The sequence below is a fragment of the Astatotilapia calliptera genome, chromosome 2 (assembly GCF_900246225.1).
Source record: "Astatotilapia calliptera chromosome 2, fAstCal1.2, whole genome shotgun sequence".
Taxonomy (NCBI): domain Eukaryota; kingdom Metazoa; phylum Chordata; class Actinopteri; order Cichliformes; family Cichlidae; genus Astatotilapia; species Astatotilapia calliptera.
The window spans coordinates 22,923,092-22,936,932 of NC_039303.1; the positions used below are offsets into that span (position 1 = coordinate 22,923,092).

At 42.3% G+C, this 13,841-nt stretch overlaps 1 protein-coding gene across 11 annotated transcripts in view; it reads right to left on the reverse strand.

Moving 5' to 3' along the window:
- The window catches only part of tenm2a (teneurin transmembrane protein 2a), a 230,994-nt gene that overhangs the window by 44,471 nt on the left and 172,682 nt on the right, over window positions 1-13,841 (reverse strand). For all 11 annotated transcript variants that reach the window (XM_026188681.1, XM_026188674.1, XM_026188666.1 and 8 more), the window contains 2 exons: window positions 11,159-11,390; window positions 55-293 (listed from right to left, as the gene is read on the reverse strand). In XM_026188681.1, coding sequence (XP_026044466.1) covers window positions 55-293; window positions 11,159-11,390 — 471 coding nt within the window. The remainder of the gene's footprint in view (window positions 1-54; window positions 294-11,158; window positions 11,391-13,841) is intronic.

Below are 13,841 nucleotides of genomic sequence, written 5' to 3' on the forward strand. Positions count from 1 at the left end.
CAAAAAATAAAATAAAATCTGGTTAACCCTTTTCATAAAAATGCTTTCACTTACCAATGAAGTAAGACAGCAGGATGGCCAGCAAGGCAGCGGCTGCGATGGCTGTCACCGCGGCACATTTCCAGCTGCAGTACTTGGACGGCTTCTTTAGTTTGAAGGCTGAGCGGGAGAAGGTGTTTCTGGGTAGCAGGCGAGGCGGTGGAGAATACACTGTTCCCGAGGTCAGGGGGTATCCGGGGGAGGAGCTACTGAAGAGAGGGGTGGTCCCTGACGACGTCTTGAACAAAAAATGCCTGAAGATGAGAAAAAGGGGTGAAAAAAAGAAAAGTCAGCACACACAGAAAGACGCTTTATAAAGTAAGTGGTTAAAACAAGCTCTGCTTGAGTGCAAACACACCAAACTATAACCTAATCACCGTCTGGATGACAGGGCATATGTGCAAGCTTCTGTCCAATTTACTTTCCGATGAACCCTTCCTGCCATATGGGTTTTAACATCCTTGAACTGATTGTGTCTCCAATTCAGTGCTGTTCCAGTCAGAGGTCTCTTTTTAACCTCCACCTGCTCTGCCCTGTTTTTTTCCTTCTTCTGTGGCTTCGCTTCTCCTCTGTTCACCCCACTTATAATTTGCCTTGTTTCTGCCCTTAATGGCTGGAGAGGATCACTGCCATCCCCCTTTTGCTGTCCTCATTGTCCAGGTAGGGTCAGAGCTCAGAGAGAGGATAAAAGGGGGATTTGAACCATCATCCCTTTGCTCATATTACCCATTATCCTCTGCTATCACTGCACCTGCTCACCCGCTCACTCTTTCGCTGCTCCCCCTACCCCAGCTGCTTTTCCTATTTCTTGTCTTATCTTTTCTTTTCCACTACCACTCCAATATTCCTCTTCTTTCTCCCCCTTTTTTATTCCTATAATCATGTCTTCCCTCGTTCCCCTCCTACAAAAAAAAGTCCCTTTCTTCTTTCGGATTTTCTTTTGTTATCTGACCTTGAAAGAACACTTTCGCCATAGCAAGGAGAAAGACTGCACTTGAAGAAGAAGAACTTCAGTGAAACCTTTGTGACATCTTTTGTGGCACGCATGCACACACACAGCCCCTACGCAGACCTCAGGTGGTATGACAGAACAAAGCCCTCAGGTGAGGTGAGTGTGATCTATCAGAGGAGAGAAGGTCACTCCACTGCCTCAGAGATGACTGAACAGAAAAATAAAGTCTTTTTGTGCCAGCTTTTTGTGGAACTTGCTTGTTTGTGTGTTTGCTACTGTGTTTGTGTGCACATATGAAGATGCTCTCTGAATGCTCTCCTACTTTTATCTTGTGAATAATGAACCTTGGCCACACAGATATTTCTGCAAAGGGAGGAAACAATTTTTGGCCGTCACTTCATCTAAATGCAGTGTGAGGCCTAGAGTCTGGGTTTTCAGCATTCTGTCATGATTAATGGATAATTTTGGATTATTACAAATGCTAAACTATTTCCATAACTTCTCTGTTAGGATAACATTATCCTCACAAAAAATAATTACTCTGACAGGCCAAAAAAGTGGCGAGACAATAGGATGGGGAGTAAACAAGCCAACAGTTTAGGATTTGGGTAATTATTTTACAATTTGTATGTTTTTCTCTTCCTAAATGTTTGGCAAAGCCAGGGGTTTGTTTAAAATCTGACTTCTAATTTTATCTCCTGCCTAATCAGGCCAGATTCACAGGACTAAGCAGTGACTTGGTGGAATGCATTATGAAGAGGTGGAACTAATTACTACCAAATTACTACTAAGTCTTTATAAATCATGAAAAAACCCCAAACCAACCAGTCTTGAACCCCTAATTTCTGGATGTTTTACTAGTAAAATAGGAAACAGATGCAAATATAAATTAAAACAGAGCATATAAGGCAAAAACAGAGTTTGCGCATATCTAACAAGCTTGAAGATCTGTATATGACCACCTTTATTCTTCATCACAGCATGAACTCTCTTAGACAACCTTTCTTGACATTTCTTTAAGAAGTTTTCAGGAATAGTTCCCCGGGCTTCTTGAAGGACATTCAAAGCTCTTCTTTAGATGTTGGCTGCCTTTTGTGCCTTTTCTCTGTCAAGATGATCCCACGCTGCTGTAATAATGTTGAAATAATTTTTAAAAGAAGAATATCTGAGTGTATATAAGATGCCCATGAGAAAATTACCCGATGACCCACTTGACTTATCAGCTCAGAAAACATTTTCTGGTGACTTTATGGTCTCATTCACTGGTTTTAAGTCTTCGTCAATACAGCAAAATAAATAAATAAAGGGTAGCTTTAGCTAAGATCGGTGCTACTGTATGCATACAGTATCCTTGGTTTTCACCTGTTTTTTTCGCTAACCATTACCAGTATTTCTTCTTCAGTCACCTTTCTCACTCACTATGTGTTAATAGACCTCTCAGCACTGAGTCATACTTGTTATTAATCTCTGTCTCTCTTCCACAGCATGTCTTTATCCTGCCTTCCTTCTCTCACCCCAACCGGTCACAGCAGATGGTCCCGCCCCTCCCTGAGCCTGCTTCTGCCGGAGGTTTCTTCCTGTTAAAAGGGAGTTTTTCCTTCACAATGTCACCAAAGTGATGATTTTTATATGATTTTTTTTTTTTCTCTGTATGTATTATTGTAGGGTCTACCTTACAATGTAAAGTGCCTTGAGGTGACTGTCGTTGTGATTTGGCACTGTATAAATAAAGTTGAATTGAATTGATCCCAGTTAATATAATGGTGAATAATGGATAAACCAAAAGCTCTACCCTGTAGTTTAAATATGGTCACATGGGGTTTCAAAAGTCCAAGATAATGATGGCTAAAATGCCAAAAGTAGTCCACAAATCAGTGGGCAACATCATGACCGTCTATCTTTCATATGCGGTCGAACAAAACACGAAAAACTGAGAAGGTTGCCGGGTTTCTCTTTGACAAGCTGGAGTAAAGCAGATTCCAAGTCCCCAGCCTCGTGCTTTCTCTCTACCTCCACACCATGACAAATGACTCATTCCTGCACAGATGTGTGTCTGAGTTGTCCTCTTTCTTCTGCAGCCTGCTCTCTCTTCTTTTCAGACTAGTCTAATGGGACCAGTAATAACCCACCACTGTTACTGGACTGGATGATCTGTTTAAAAAGGTGTTTCACTGCACTTTGTGGTCTTCTATCCTTTTGATCGCTGCTGTTTCATAACAGCATGTCCGCTCATCTGAAAACAGTTGGCAAAACCAGGTGACGTGCTCAGAGCATGAAGATTTAGTTTGGGAGCGCTGTTCCACTCTCTATCAATTATTCAGCCAGTCTGTGCTTTGTCTCTCTCTTTCTCTCTCATCATTTTAAGCCACTGATTGTTGGACTGCTATCTTGCTGGATTTTTTCCCTCTTCCATTGCTTCTCTCCCTGTTCCTCTCTTTTAGCTGTCAGGTATGGCCTGTGACTCCAGGAAAAAAAAAATAGGCAAAAGAGAGAGAAAAAAGCTGAAGACAGATAGAGGCTGAAAGACCACGAGGCGATGACACCCAAAGAAAAAAAGAGGTTATTGTCTAAAAATACCACATTCTCACTCTCACCAACATCAACACATTGTTATGCATTGCATAAACCTATATGCTCTGGCATGCATGCATATATGCTCAAACACACACGCGCGCCGTCCAAGGTCAAGCGGCTCATGTGCTCGTTTCAATTCATTTTCACAGCTGCTGACTCACTGTGATGGCAAGGCCAGCGGTAATTAATGGTGATACTGAAATAATGCACGTGTGAGCACAAGGAGAGGGTGAGCTGCTGAACTGTTTGTATTCTGTGTCACACGAAGCGTATGATTCGATGTGCTGGTATGTGTTTGAACTTAAGCAGTGAAATCATTTCATTCCCTGGCTTTGTTGTTTGTGTGCAGAAGCTCCGCTGTGAGCTTGGTGTGGGATGGGAATATGTCTATGGGCCATACTAATTACGAGTAGGAATGGAAAGTGTCTAATGTGCTCTGGGGAGGTAATTGACATTGATTTATGTTGCTGAGGACTATGGAGGGGTTCTATCATAGCAGGCAGCCGGCAATCACAACTCTGTATCATTAGGCTGGGGTGTGTGCGTGTGTACGCTTGTATTTGTGTTTGTGCTTTTGTGTGTGCCTATTGTAGGGTTTTTGACAGGGGTCCAGCGTGGAAATGTCACACATAATTAGAGAGAGCTGACAGAGATTCCCTTAACCACCGCTACCTCGCTGTCATGCATTCTGTCTCATATATGCAACACACATCCATACAGAACATTAGTCAAAACTGACTCACACACTGACACACATTTACCCGGGCTCACACACAGGCGCCCACCCACGCGCAGTAAAATATAAATTTATGTGGTTATTCTTTCATGAGATTGCCCCGTATGTGCTACCGAGTGTTTAATTTTCATCCTTGCGGAACAAACAGTGACACAAGAGGGGAAGGATAGACAATGGAGATAAAGGCTATAGATTAGAAGACAGAGAGAAGATGAGAAGATGTGTTTTCACTCCGTTCCAACCCCGCTCCCCATTGAGAGAAAAAGAGGACCTGGACAATTAACCACAGAACAGAGAGCATGCTGGGTAATTAGCAGGAAGTCAAAGCTCGCATTCCCCTTGAGCGAACAAACACACACAAGCTTTTTGCATGCCCGCACACACGCACGCTCTTCATATTCTCAGCTCTCACAAACATGCGGTTGCTTAGCATAGCACTTTCAGAGTCATCATCAGATGTAGAGAACAATTAACGGGGGTCTACACGGTATGGGGGTGACTGAAAAACAGTCAGATCTGAGAATGAAACAAAGAGCCCAGGGAGAGGAAGATGCTCAAGGACGGAGTCGTGAGTATTGCTACCTGCTACGATCGTAGGAAAAAATTGTGTGCAGATGGATACAGTAGACTGGGATTCATTTGCTTATTGTTGTGCAGATGAGGGGAAAATTCAGAGTTCTAATGTTCATAAAAAGCAAAATCCAGGCAGATTATGTATATATCTTAGATTTTTCTTTTTTCCTTGCAAACTAGGCGCTGTACTGGGATTTTATCCATTTTTTAATTCTGTTAAAGGAACATTTGAGAGATCCTTTTTAAATGAAGCCAGTTAGGCATTGATTCATTGACTTTACATAAAACTGGACTTAGCCTCTAGCCTCTTAAAACTGCATTCTTTCTAATGGCCAGCAGGAGGTAACTTCTGTGGGTAAAATGGCACTACTAGTGTTGGGTGGAACGTGTTTGCAATTCATTATCATTGCATTACTGTAATCACATAAAATTTTTCAGCAATGCAGTAATGTAATGCATTGCTGTATAAAATTTGGCAATCACATTACAGTTGTTTCTTGCTTAGGATATGCTGAACGTTTCTGTTGATAAGCGCTGTTGTTTTTGCTGCTGTTAGCTGCTATTAGCTTCTGTTAACCGCTATTAGCTTCTGTTGGCCAGCATTAGTGAAACTATCTTTGAAGTGGACTCGGACACTCAGTGATAAAAGTCATAAAACATCAAACTTGTTTATCAGATTAAAAGTGTGATTTTTAGGACACTTGAGCATAACATTAGCTGGTATAACGCTAGCTTATAACCAGCTGCTGCTGTTGTTTAGCAGACTTTTGTCTGGAGATGGTCGTTTGTCTAATCTGCTGACAATAAGTAACTGTGACAATATTGGAAATTAATGAGTATGTTATGCATATGTTCTTGTCATTGAGGTGAAGAGGAAGACCAACAAATATGTTGGGGGAATAACAAACTGGTGCATGCTCCTATGTATTTTAATGGATTATGTATGAGAATGTGTCATTTTGTTGGACGATGTAATTACACACTAATCAATGTATATTTAGAAGTACAACATTTTTGTTTTTGTTAAATAACATTAAAAAATTACTGAGTTTGTAGCTTTAATGTATGAATACGAGGTCATGTCATTAATAAACCTGATGTTACACAGCGGTGCCTGTTACAGTAGTGCCTACAATATATCATTTAGGAACAGATATACTGCCTCTCCTCCTTCTTCTTCACCGGTTGTTGTTCCAACAGGTAAAATCTTTGTATCTGTCCCCACAGTAATGCATTTGAAAGTAACCGGTAGTAACGTCCACCCCTTCCTTTCCAGCTCCTTCCAGATAAATTGAGATGCCGCATCCCTCTCAGTGATCTTATTCCGCCACCCCCCAGGGTTGTGGCCCACAGAGGAGCGTGCCGGGGTGCAAGGGAATATCCCGAGATCACGGAGATTGAACCTGGCATGAGCCACCCATAGGGGCTCAGAGGGAGCGATTGGAAATCAGATGCTTTCACACAAATCGTGCGCACACACACACACGAGCACACACATGCGGTCGCATTCACACAGAGAAATGTATTCTGTCTCTGTGTTTCTCATTCACACGCACACGCAGCGGCACCAGCCATCTATAGTCATTTATCTCACACGGGTAAATGTATCCATGTTCTGCGGGCCTCAATCTCCCTCTTCTGCCTTTCTATCTCTCACACACACTCCCCAAAACAATCTCCTTCAATCACCACCTCTCTTCATTTCTCTCCCTCTCTCTCCTTCTTTATCTCTCCCTCCTCTACCGTAAACCATTCCTTTCCACATTCCCCCGCCCTCTCACCTCCCACTCTCCTGACTTATATTTCTTTGCTATATAACCGCCCCCCCCTGCCCCCCTCGTCTGTTTCTATCTCTCTCTGTCTCTGCCAGTCATCCAAGCCCTGGGGTGTTCTTAGGTGATCAATCTTCATCCTCTCACCGCTGTCACACTGTCGGGTCAAGCCAAAACGCATGTGCACGCACACACGCACGCACGCACGCACGCACGCACGCACGCACGCACGCACGCACGCACGCACGCACGCACACACACACACACACACACACACACACAATGCATAATGAGTGGACAACAAATGCCAAGATTTACATATGATTACAGTGGGGAGCAGTCTGATTTTAAAAAAACAAAAAACAAACACATGCTTGGATGCAAATACACACACAAGCGTACACACATACACTCCCTCCCCTCACATGAACAGGTTGCTCATCATTTCCTATAGCTGCAGGTTATAATGAGATGGAGGACAGGCTCTGCCAGCACAGGGATGGTGTGACTCGCTGGCTCTGCCTGGCTGGCTCCGTCCCAATCACGAGCTCCAGCAACTCCAGCAGCTCAAGCCAGCACACCCAGCCTCCACCATAGCCTGGACTGGAGAGGAGGGCCCAATCTGGGCTGGAGGGTGGAGCTGGAATACTCTCTGTGCTGCTCTGGGCTCCATTCACAGCGACAGGCTCTGAGCCATGCCAAACCCCACCACCTGAACATGACCAAATACTGGCACTGTAGAGGCCTCAACAGTGTGGGCGTGTGTGTGTGAGACGCTTCAAATCTGCAAAGATAGCAGTCAGGATTTATAAAGTTATAAAGGATTTATAACTTTAAATAGATTTTATTTTCATCCTACATCACTGGATCAGAAATTGCAAGAAAAACAAATCGTCCTTCATCTCGAGTGATGTTGTGCCAGTCACGTCAACATAACAACGCAGGCCTAGAAGAAGAAACTGCCAGTTGAAACAGCTTCTTTTTAAAGGTGTACGTATTCTTGTTCCTACCCATCATGCATACAAGCACAATGTGTGAGCACAGGTTGAGCATAGACCTGAGATCAGTGGGGATGAATTAAACATAGCCAGGCCTCATAAATACTGCACAGGTCCAACGCTCTGGGGAGTTTATCCAGGCCCATCAGTGCTGGAAGCCTCAGCACCCAGCAGGAGAAACACAAGTACAGCTTGCAGAGTAAATGCTCGGAGACTGACCACGCGCATGCGAACAAGCATGCAGGCAGTCTCCCTCTCACTGCCATGCTTCATGAATAGTAATACCCTGCATGAATGCTCTGTTTTCCTGGTAAGTGTTCTTTGTGTACTGACCCCCCCCCCCCCCCCCCCCCCCACATGTGTAGAGTGTGTGAAAAGGTTTGTATTTCCTGCTTCTTCACTCCAGGTTGCATGCATAATACTCTTTTGTAAGGCGTCCTGTTTGGGGATGAGGTAGAGAAGGAAACTGAGCAGCACACTTTTATGAATCACAGCCTGGAGCCATTGGCTTTTCATTTAAAGGTTCATATACTGGTTTAGAAATAATGGAAATGTGTGAGATCGTGGTTGCTTTGGGAACTAAAACAGTGCAGATACAGTTAGGTCCATAATTCCTTGGACAAAGAGACACATTTTGTAGTTTTGCTTCTGTACGTCACCACAATGGGTTTTTAAAGCATACAATCAATAAGCGATTAAAGTGCAGACTTTCAATTTTAATTCTGGGGCTTTTACAAACATTTTGCATTAACTGCTTAGGAATGACAGTAATTTTTAAACACAGTCCCCCATTTTCAGAGGCTCAAACTGAGAAACTAACAATTTTAAATACAAGCATAGTTATTACTACTTGGATGGAAATCCTTTGCAGTCAGTGACTGCTTGAAGTTTAGAACTGTGGACGGCACATAAATGCTGTGTGTCCTCCACTGAGATGCTCTTGCAGCCACCTTCTGTTGCGTGGGTCTCTTTGAATTCAATTTCAATACTTATTAAGATCAAGAGAATTCTCTTTTTGGCTGAGAACAAACGACTGACTTTGCCATTGAAGACTTTTCTTGTATATGGGTCATTATCCATGTTACGGGTGTACCTGAGCTGTTTTCTGGCTCATCTGGTCTTCTTCTTCTTGAGTATAATCAGAGTTTTACACCTTTTTTTTTTCTTAATCATGGAAATAATTCTGTGATTGTGCACTGTACTTGTGGTCTCCCAGGCCTTTTTGGTGCCAGATGTACCAAACTGTTGATTTGGCCACTCCTAAAGTTGTTCCTATCTCTTTGATAGGTTCATTTTGTTTTGTTCAACCTAATCATGGCAACCATATTTGCACTGATATCTGTTGATAGTGACAAAACTATAAAATGCAAATTCAACATTCAGCTATTATGTCTGTAAGAGAACAGGACTTGTCTGGTCATGATGATGTTTGTCACAAACACACAATTATTTCTGGGACTGAAAATGTCTCAAAGTTAATGCGAAACGTTGTAAAACCCTTGCTAGTGTGCACTTTGATCATATATTTGACTTAAAATCCATTGTGTTGGTATAAAAGAGGAAAAAATACAGAAATTGTATCTTTGTGCAACATATTATGGACCTAATTATGAACGTTTAAGAGACAATTAGCTGAACTTTATTATTCAGACAATTCATGCAGGTGCTCCACTCTCACAGTGCCTATGAACTGATATCCATATCTCAGGGTTCCATAACATTTATAACAAGAATGCTAAATATACAAACTCATCATGGCGGAGACAATCAGTGATTTGTTGAATTAAAAAATAAATTGGTGTTAGGTGGGTGTTAAATAACAAAAAATAACAAGGGACAAAGATCAAAGCAGCATTTTAAGAGCAAATACAGGGTCAGTTAATTCCAGTGCAATTGCAATAAGTGGTTTCACTTGTGAAGGCAGAGTAGTTTGTACAGCGCTCTGAGGTGGAGTTTGTAATGAAATTTCGCAGGCTTAGATCACGTTTTAAAACGTGGATTCTTTTTAGGCTTGGTGAACACAGCTTTGTAGACTGGAGTTAATGAATATTCTGACTGTGATAGGTTTGTGTTACAGCTGGAGAAGTGTCTACATTTTACTTTTCCACTTTTCGGTGTTAAAAGCTTTGCTGACCTTTAAAGGAATGGCGATGTCAAAGTGGACCTTTCATTTTAAAGCTGGGATGGGTAGATTTTTTTTGTTGTTGTTATTGGTCCAAAATATTTTAAAAAATACAAAAGTTTTTGATTTATTTATATGTAGATTTCAAGAAAAAGCAGCTGATGAATGGTTAAGTGGAATGTTGCTAATAATTTGCTAATAACCACTAAGCTGGAGCCTAAGCAAATTATTATTAATTAATGAATATTAATTGTCTCTGTTCTTACACAAGAACGCAAATATTTAAATAATAAATATTTACAGATTTTGGGGCTTATTATCGTCATTTTTTTTATCGATTTATAATTAACTCTGTTTTCCTGGGTCTTTTCCCCTGTGTTATGAATAAATCTTCCTTTTTTGGTACCAGTACTGGTTTTATTTTGTTGTATTTATCCGCAACACCTTAAAGGCTGGTTTGTGAAAATATTGTTGGACATAAACCGGTCCGTGGCACAAAAAAGGTTGGGGACCGCTGCTCTATGTGACGCAAACACACACTACCCTACACATCCTCCGCTTCCTGTAAGCATGTCTCATTGCAGTCCTTTGCATGCTTTGCTTCCTTTCACTTCCGCTGATCCGTCACATTATTGTGTCCCCAGAAACGCTTCTGTTGTGTTTTGTGAGATTTTGTTTTTTTATACTTCCAATGTGTCATTTTATATTTCCATTGTGTTTTTTTCTTAAGCTCCAGTGTGTTTGACCTCTCAGGGCTGCCGTATCATTAACTCACAGTTAAACACAGACTATTTAAAAGGCTCCCAAAAGCTTACCAGCAGTTGCCACGGCAAAAAAGCTTCGACAGCTTATTACTGGCTAGAGATAGCCAGTGTTATTAAGACACTCTGTTACCAGTTAGCTTGTCAGCCACAGCAGCTTACTAAATAGTCACTTCATCACTTAGGTTACAGCACCATTTATTTCAAGAGGACATAGTTTGAAAAGTGTCCATGGCCCATGAAGTCTAATATTTTTTTTGCTAGTCTGCCAAGACCTTCCATTGATTTGTTCCCAGTTCCCTAATTTCCTTCCTTTTTAAGTTCTTAAGTATTCTTTCATTTTTAGTGTAACACGTTTTGTGGTAGTCCTAGTGAGTGAATAGTTGTTATTTTACATCATGGCCAAATACACCACAGCTTCTTTCTTTCTCTTCTAACATTTCTGTCTGACACCGCCACACTGAGCTTACAGAAATGTTGCTGAATGGATCTGACCTTTCATTCCTCACTATTGATTACTCAAGGCTTATTCAACTGCTGTGCTTACTGTAAGTGGCTCCAGATATCAGCGTCAGGTAAACCCGTCAACAGAAAAACAATCCAAAACAAAACAGAAAATATATACTCTGACCTGGTCTCCAGCGGCACGTTACTGTTAAGCACCCAGCTGTCTTGTAACTGGACAGACTCAGGGGTGGTCGGACCATCTCCCGTCCCCGGAGCGGGTGCGTGAATGGGGTTTCGTCCGCCTCTCAGGGTGTTTCTGTTCAGGCTGTTGGCAGACTGGTGGGACAAAGTGTGGTGGTTGTGTGGAGGGGGCAGTGGAGGTCGTAGCGTGGTCTGACTCTGGTGGTTGGCAGCCCCTGGAAGAAAACAAGCACAGAGACGAATTTAAGAAACACACTTCTGTGTGAAAATAGAGTCTCAGATCAAAGGGATCAAGGACTCGGTTCCAAAATGCTACAAACCCAAAAGTAGAACAGAAATGTTATTTGATATTTGGTGATTATTTCGCAGTATGTCAAAAGCAAAGCTCTTCAGCTTGCAAATAACTTCATTATCATTCCATTATGTACTACTTTTGCCTCTGCAATCATTTGGTTCGGAGTAGGTCTCATGTTTTCCAAACGGTCGATAACTTATTTGAGAAGGAAATTCCAGCTCAACAGATACGTGGAATTTGATAATCATCTTCTTACATTTTGATTCACGTTTTTCTCCATTTTGTCCATCTTCATTTTTATCCACTCCTCTCTCTCCTTGTCTCACTTTTACGTTTTCTCTCCAGTTTTCTTTTTCCCCCCAAGTAGCAAAAAGATGCGTGTGAGCAATATTAGAGCACTCAGCACAGCGTGCTCCCTCATCTCTTGCTCTCAGACTTGGGGGAACATGTCAGCTAGAATCCAATACCAGCCCTTCCAACAATGAGCTAATGGACTGTTGAGTGAGAGAGCTGAAAAACAAACCCGGATGACTCAGACGAGAACACCCATTCACACATCACAGTTCTCTCCCCCTCCCCCTCTCCCTCTTTCCATGAATCAGTGGGGGATTTGAGCCCATCTTCATCGTGCTTGTGTGTGGGTTTGCACGGGAAAATCAATAAACCACATACTATACGGTACAGGAGATCTTAACATACTTTTTTTGTTGCCAGCTGCTTAAAAAATTACATATCATGACAGTGCAAAACCTGCACGTCATTTATGCTTCACGCAGCTTTACGACTTCGTTTGCTATTTCATTCATCGATGCCACGCATCAGACTTTCATCATTACTGAGTATGGAGATACATGAGACTGTTTACTTGGTGCGTCGTCTTTCTCCAATTGATCAAAGTTTGGAGCACGTGCACACACATATGTGTGGGGTGAAAACAACAAAAAAGCAACTGCTTTGTCAAGCTGCGTGATCACACTTGCCCTCCTCCATATGTCATCTTCTCTTGGATTTGATAAGAAAAGAAACAGCGTGCGAGAGGAAGGGAGAAGTGTGGATGTGCTGAACTCTCCTGTCTGTTCTTCCGCTTTCATATTTGCCTGTTCACGTGTGTGTGTGTGGCGGAGGGAGGGAAGGGGGGGGGGGGGGGGGTGACGACTTTTGACAGATAGAAACCAAATCAGAAGACGAATGCATTTTGCATCTACATTATGCAAATGCATCTTTCTTTGTTCTCCTGAATGTGTGTTTAAGGGGAACCCGGCTTGCTTGCAACTCCCGTTGTAATGACAACCAGTTTGCGAGGTGACCTGATTCCTCTGCGATACTGCGGGGATGCAGGTGTCACCGCCGTGGCTGGAGAACAGATGCTCGTGAAAGGAGAGAAGGGGCGAGAAGGGGGAAGGAGACTGGGGGAAAAAAGATGGGGCCTGACCTCTGCTACACAGGAGAGACGCTAAACATCTGTTTGTGCGTGCAAAGATGCTCTTGGGAGAAACAGATACACATGCGTGCATGCAATCACCCGCATACATGCAGCCACAACACAGCCCGAAAGGCCATCCTTCTCTATCATAAACTCTGCACGTAAATTGATATTAAAGCATGCGGTGGGGTTTATTTCGTGTACTTCCCTCCTCCTCCTCCTTCCTATACTGCCCTATTTCTTGTTAAGGATTGTTTCTCTTTCATCTTCCTTTTATTTGCATTTTCCTTGTGTTCCTTTGCTGAAATGTAAAGCACTTTAAGATAAACCTTGTTTGTTAAAAGCACTTTATAAATAAAATTAACTAGACTTCCCCTCCCTGCAACGTCCCTATAAATGTGAAATACCTTTTACTGCACCCTATCTGCATAAATACTTTTATATAGTGTACCCATATCAACAAAAGCACACAAGCATCTAAATACAAAAAACAAAAGCCGTATACTGGCTGGGCACGTATGCAGGCATGGACACAGTCCCAACGATGCAAAAAATACAACTAGGCAACCCCACGCTCACTAGACCAGCCTGCTATCTCCCGTGTTTAAATCTGCGTACAAAAATGCATGCCTTATGCTTTTGTTCACTTTCTCTCCCATAAATATTGAACAGGTTTTTCATTCAAATTTGAATGAATAATATATGGCACACCTTGTATGGAAGAGGAATACTTTTTTCCCCAGCCCTACTTTTCCCACAAACTGCTGTAGCCTGGGTGCGTGAATGTGGTAAAATCTTCTGTGTGTATGTGTGTGTGCAGAGTCAGACACACTCCAACCACTGGAGAGGGTTTTCTTCAAATATCCAGCCACTAAATTATGTTGCGCAGGTATCAAGTCACGCTCTGTTCTGTCTGCAGAAACTTGCATCCACCACTTTTTGTAATAA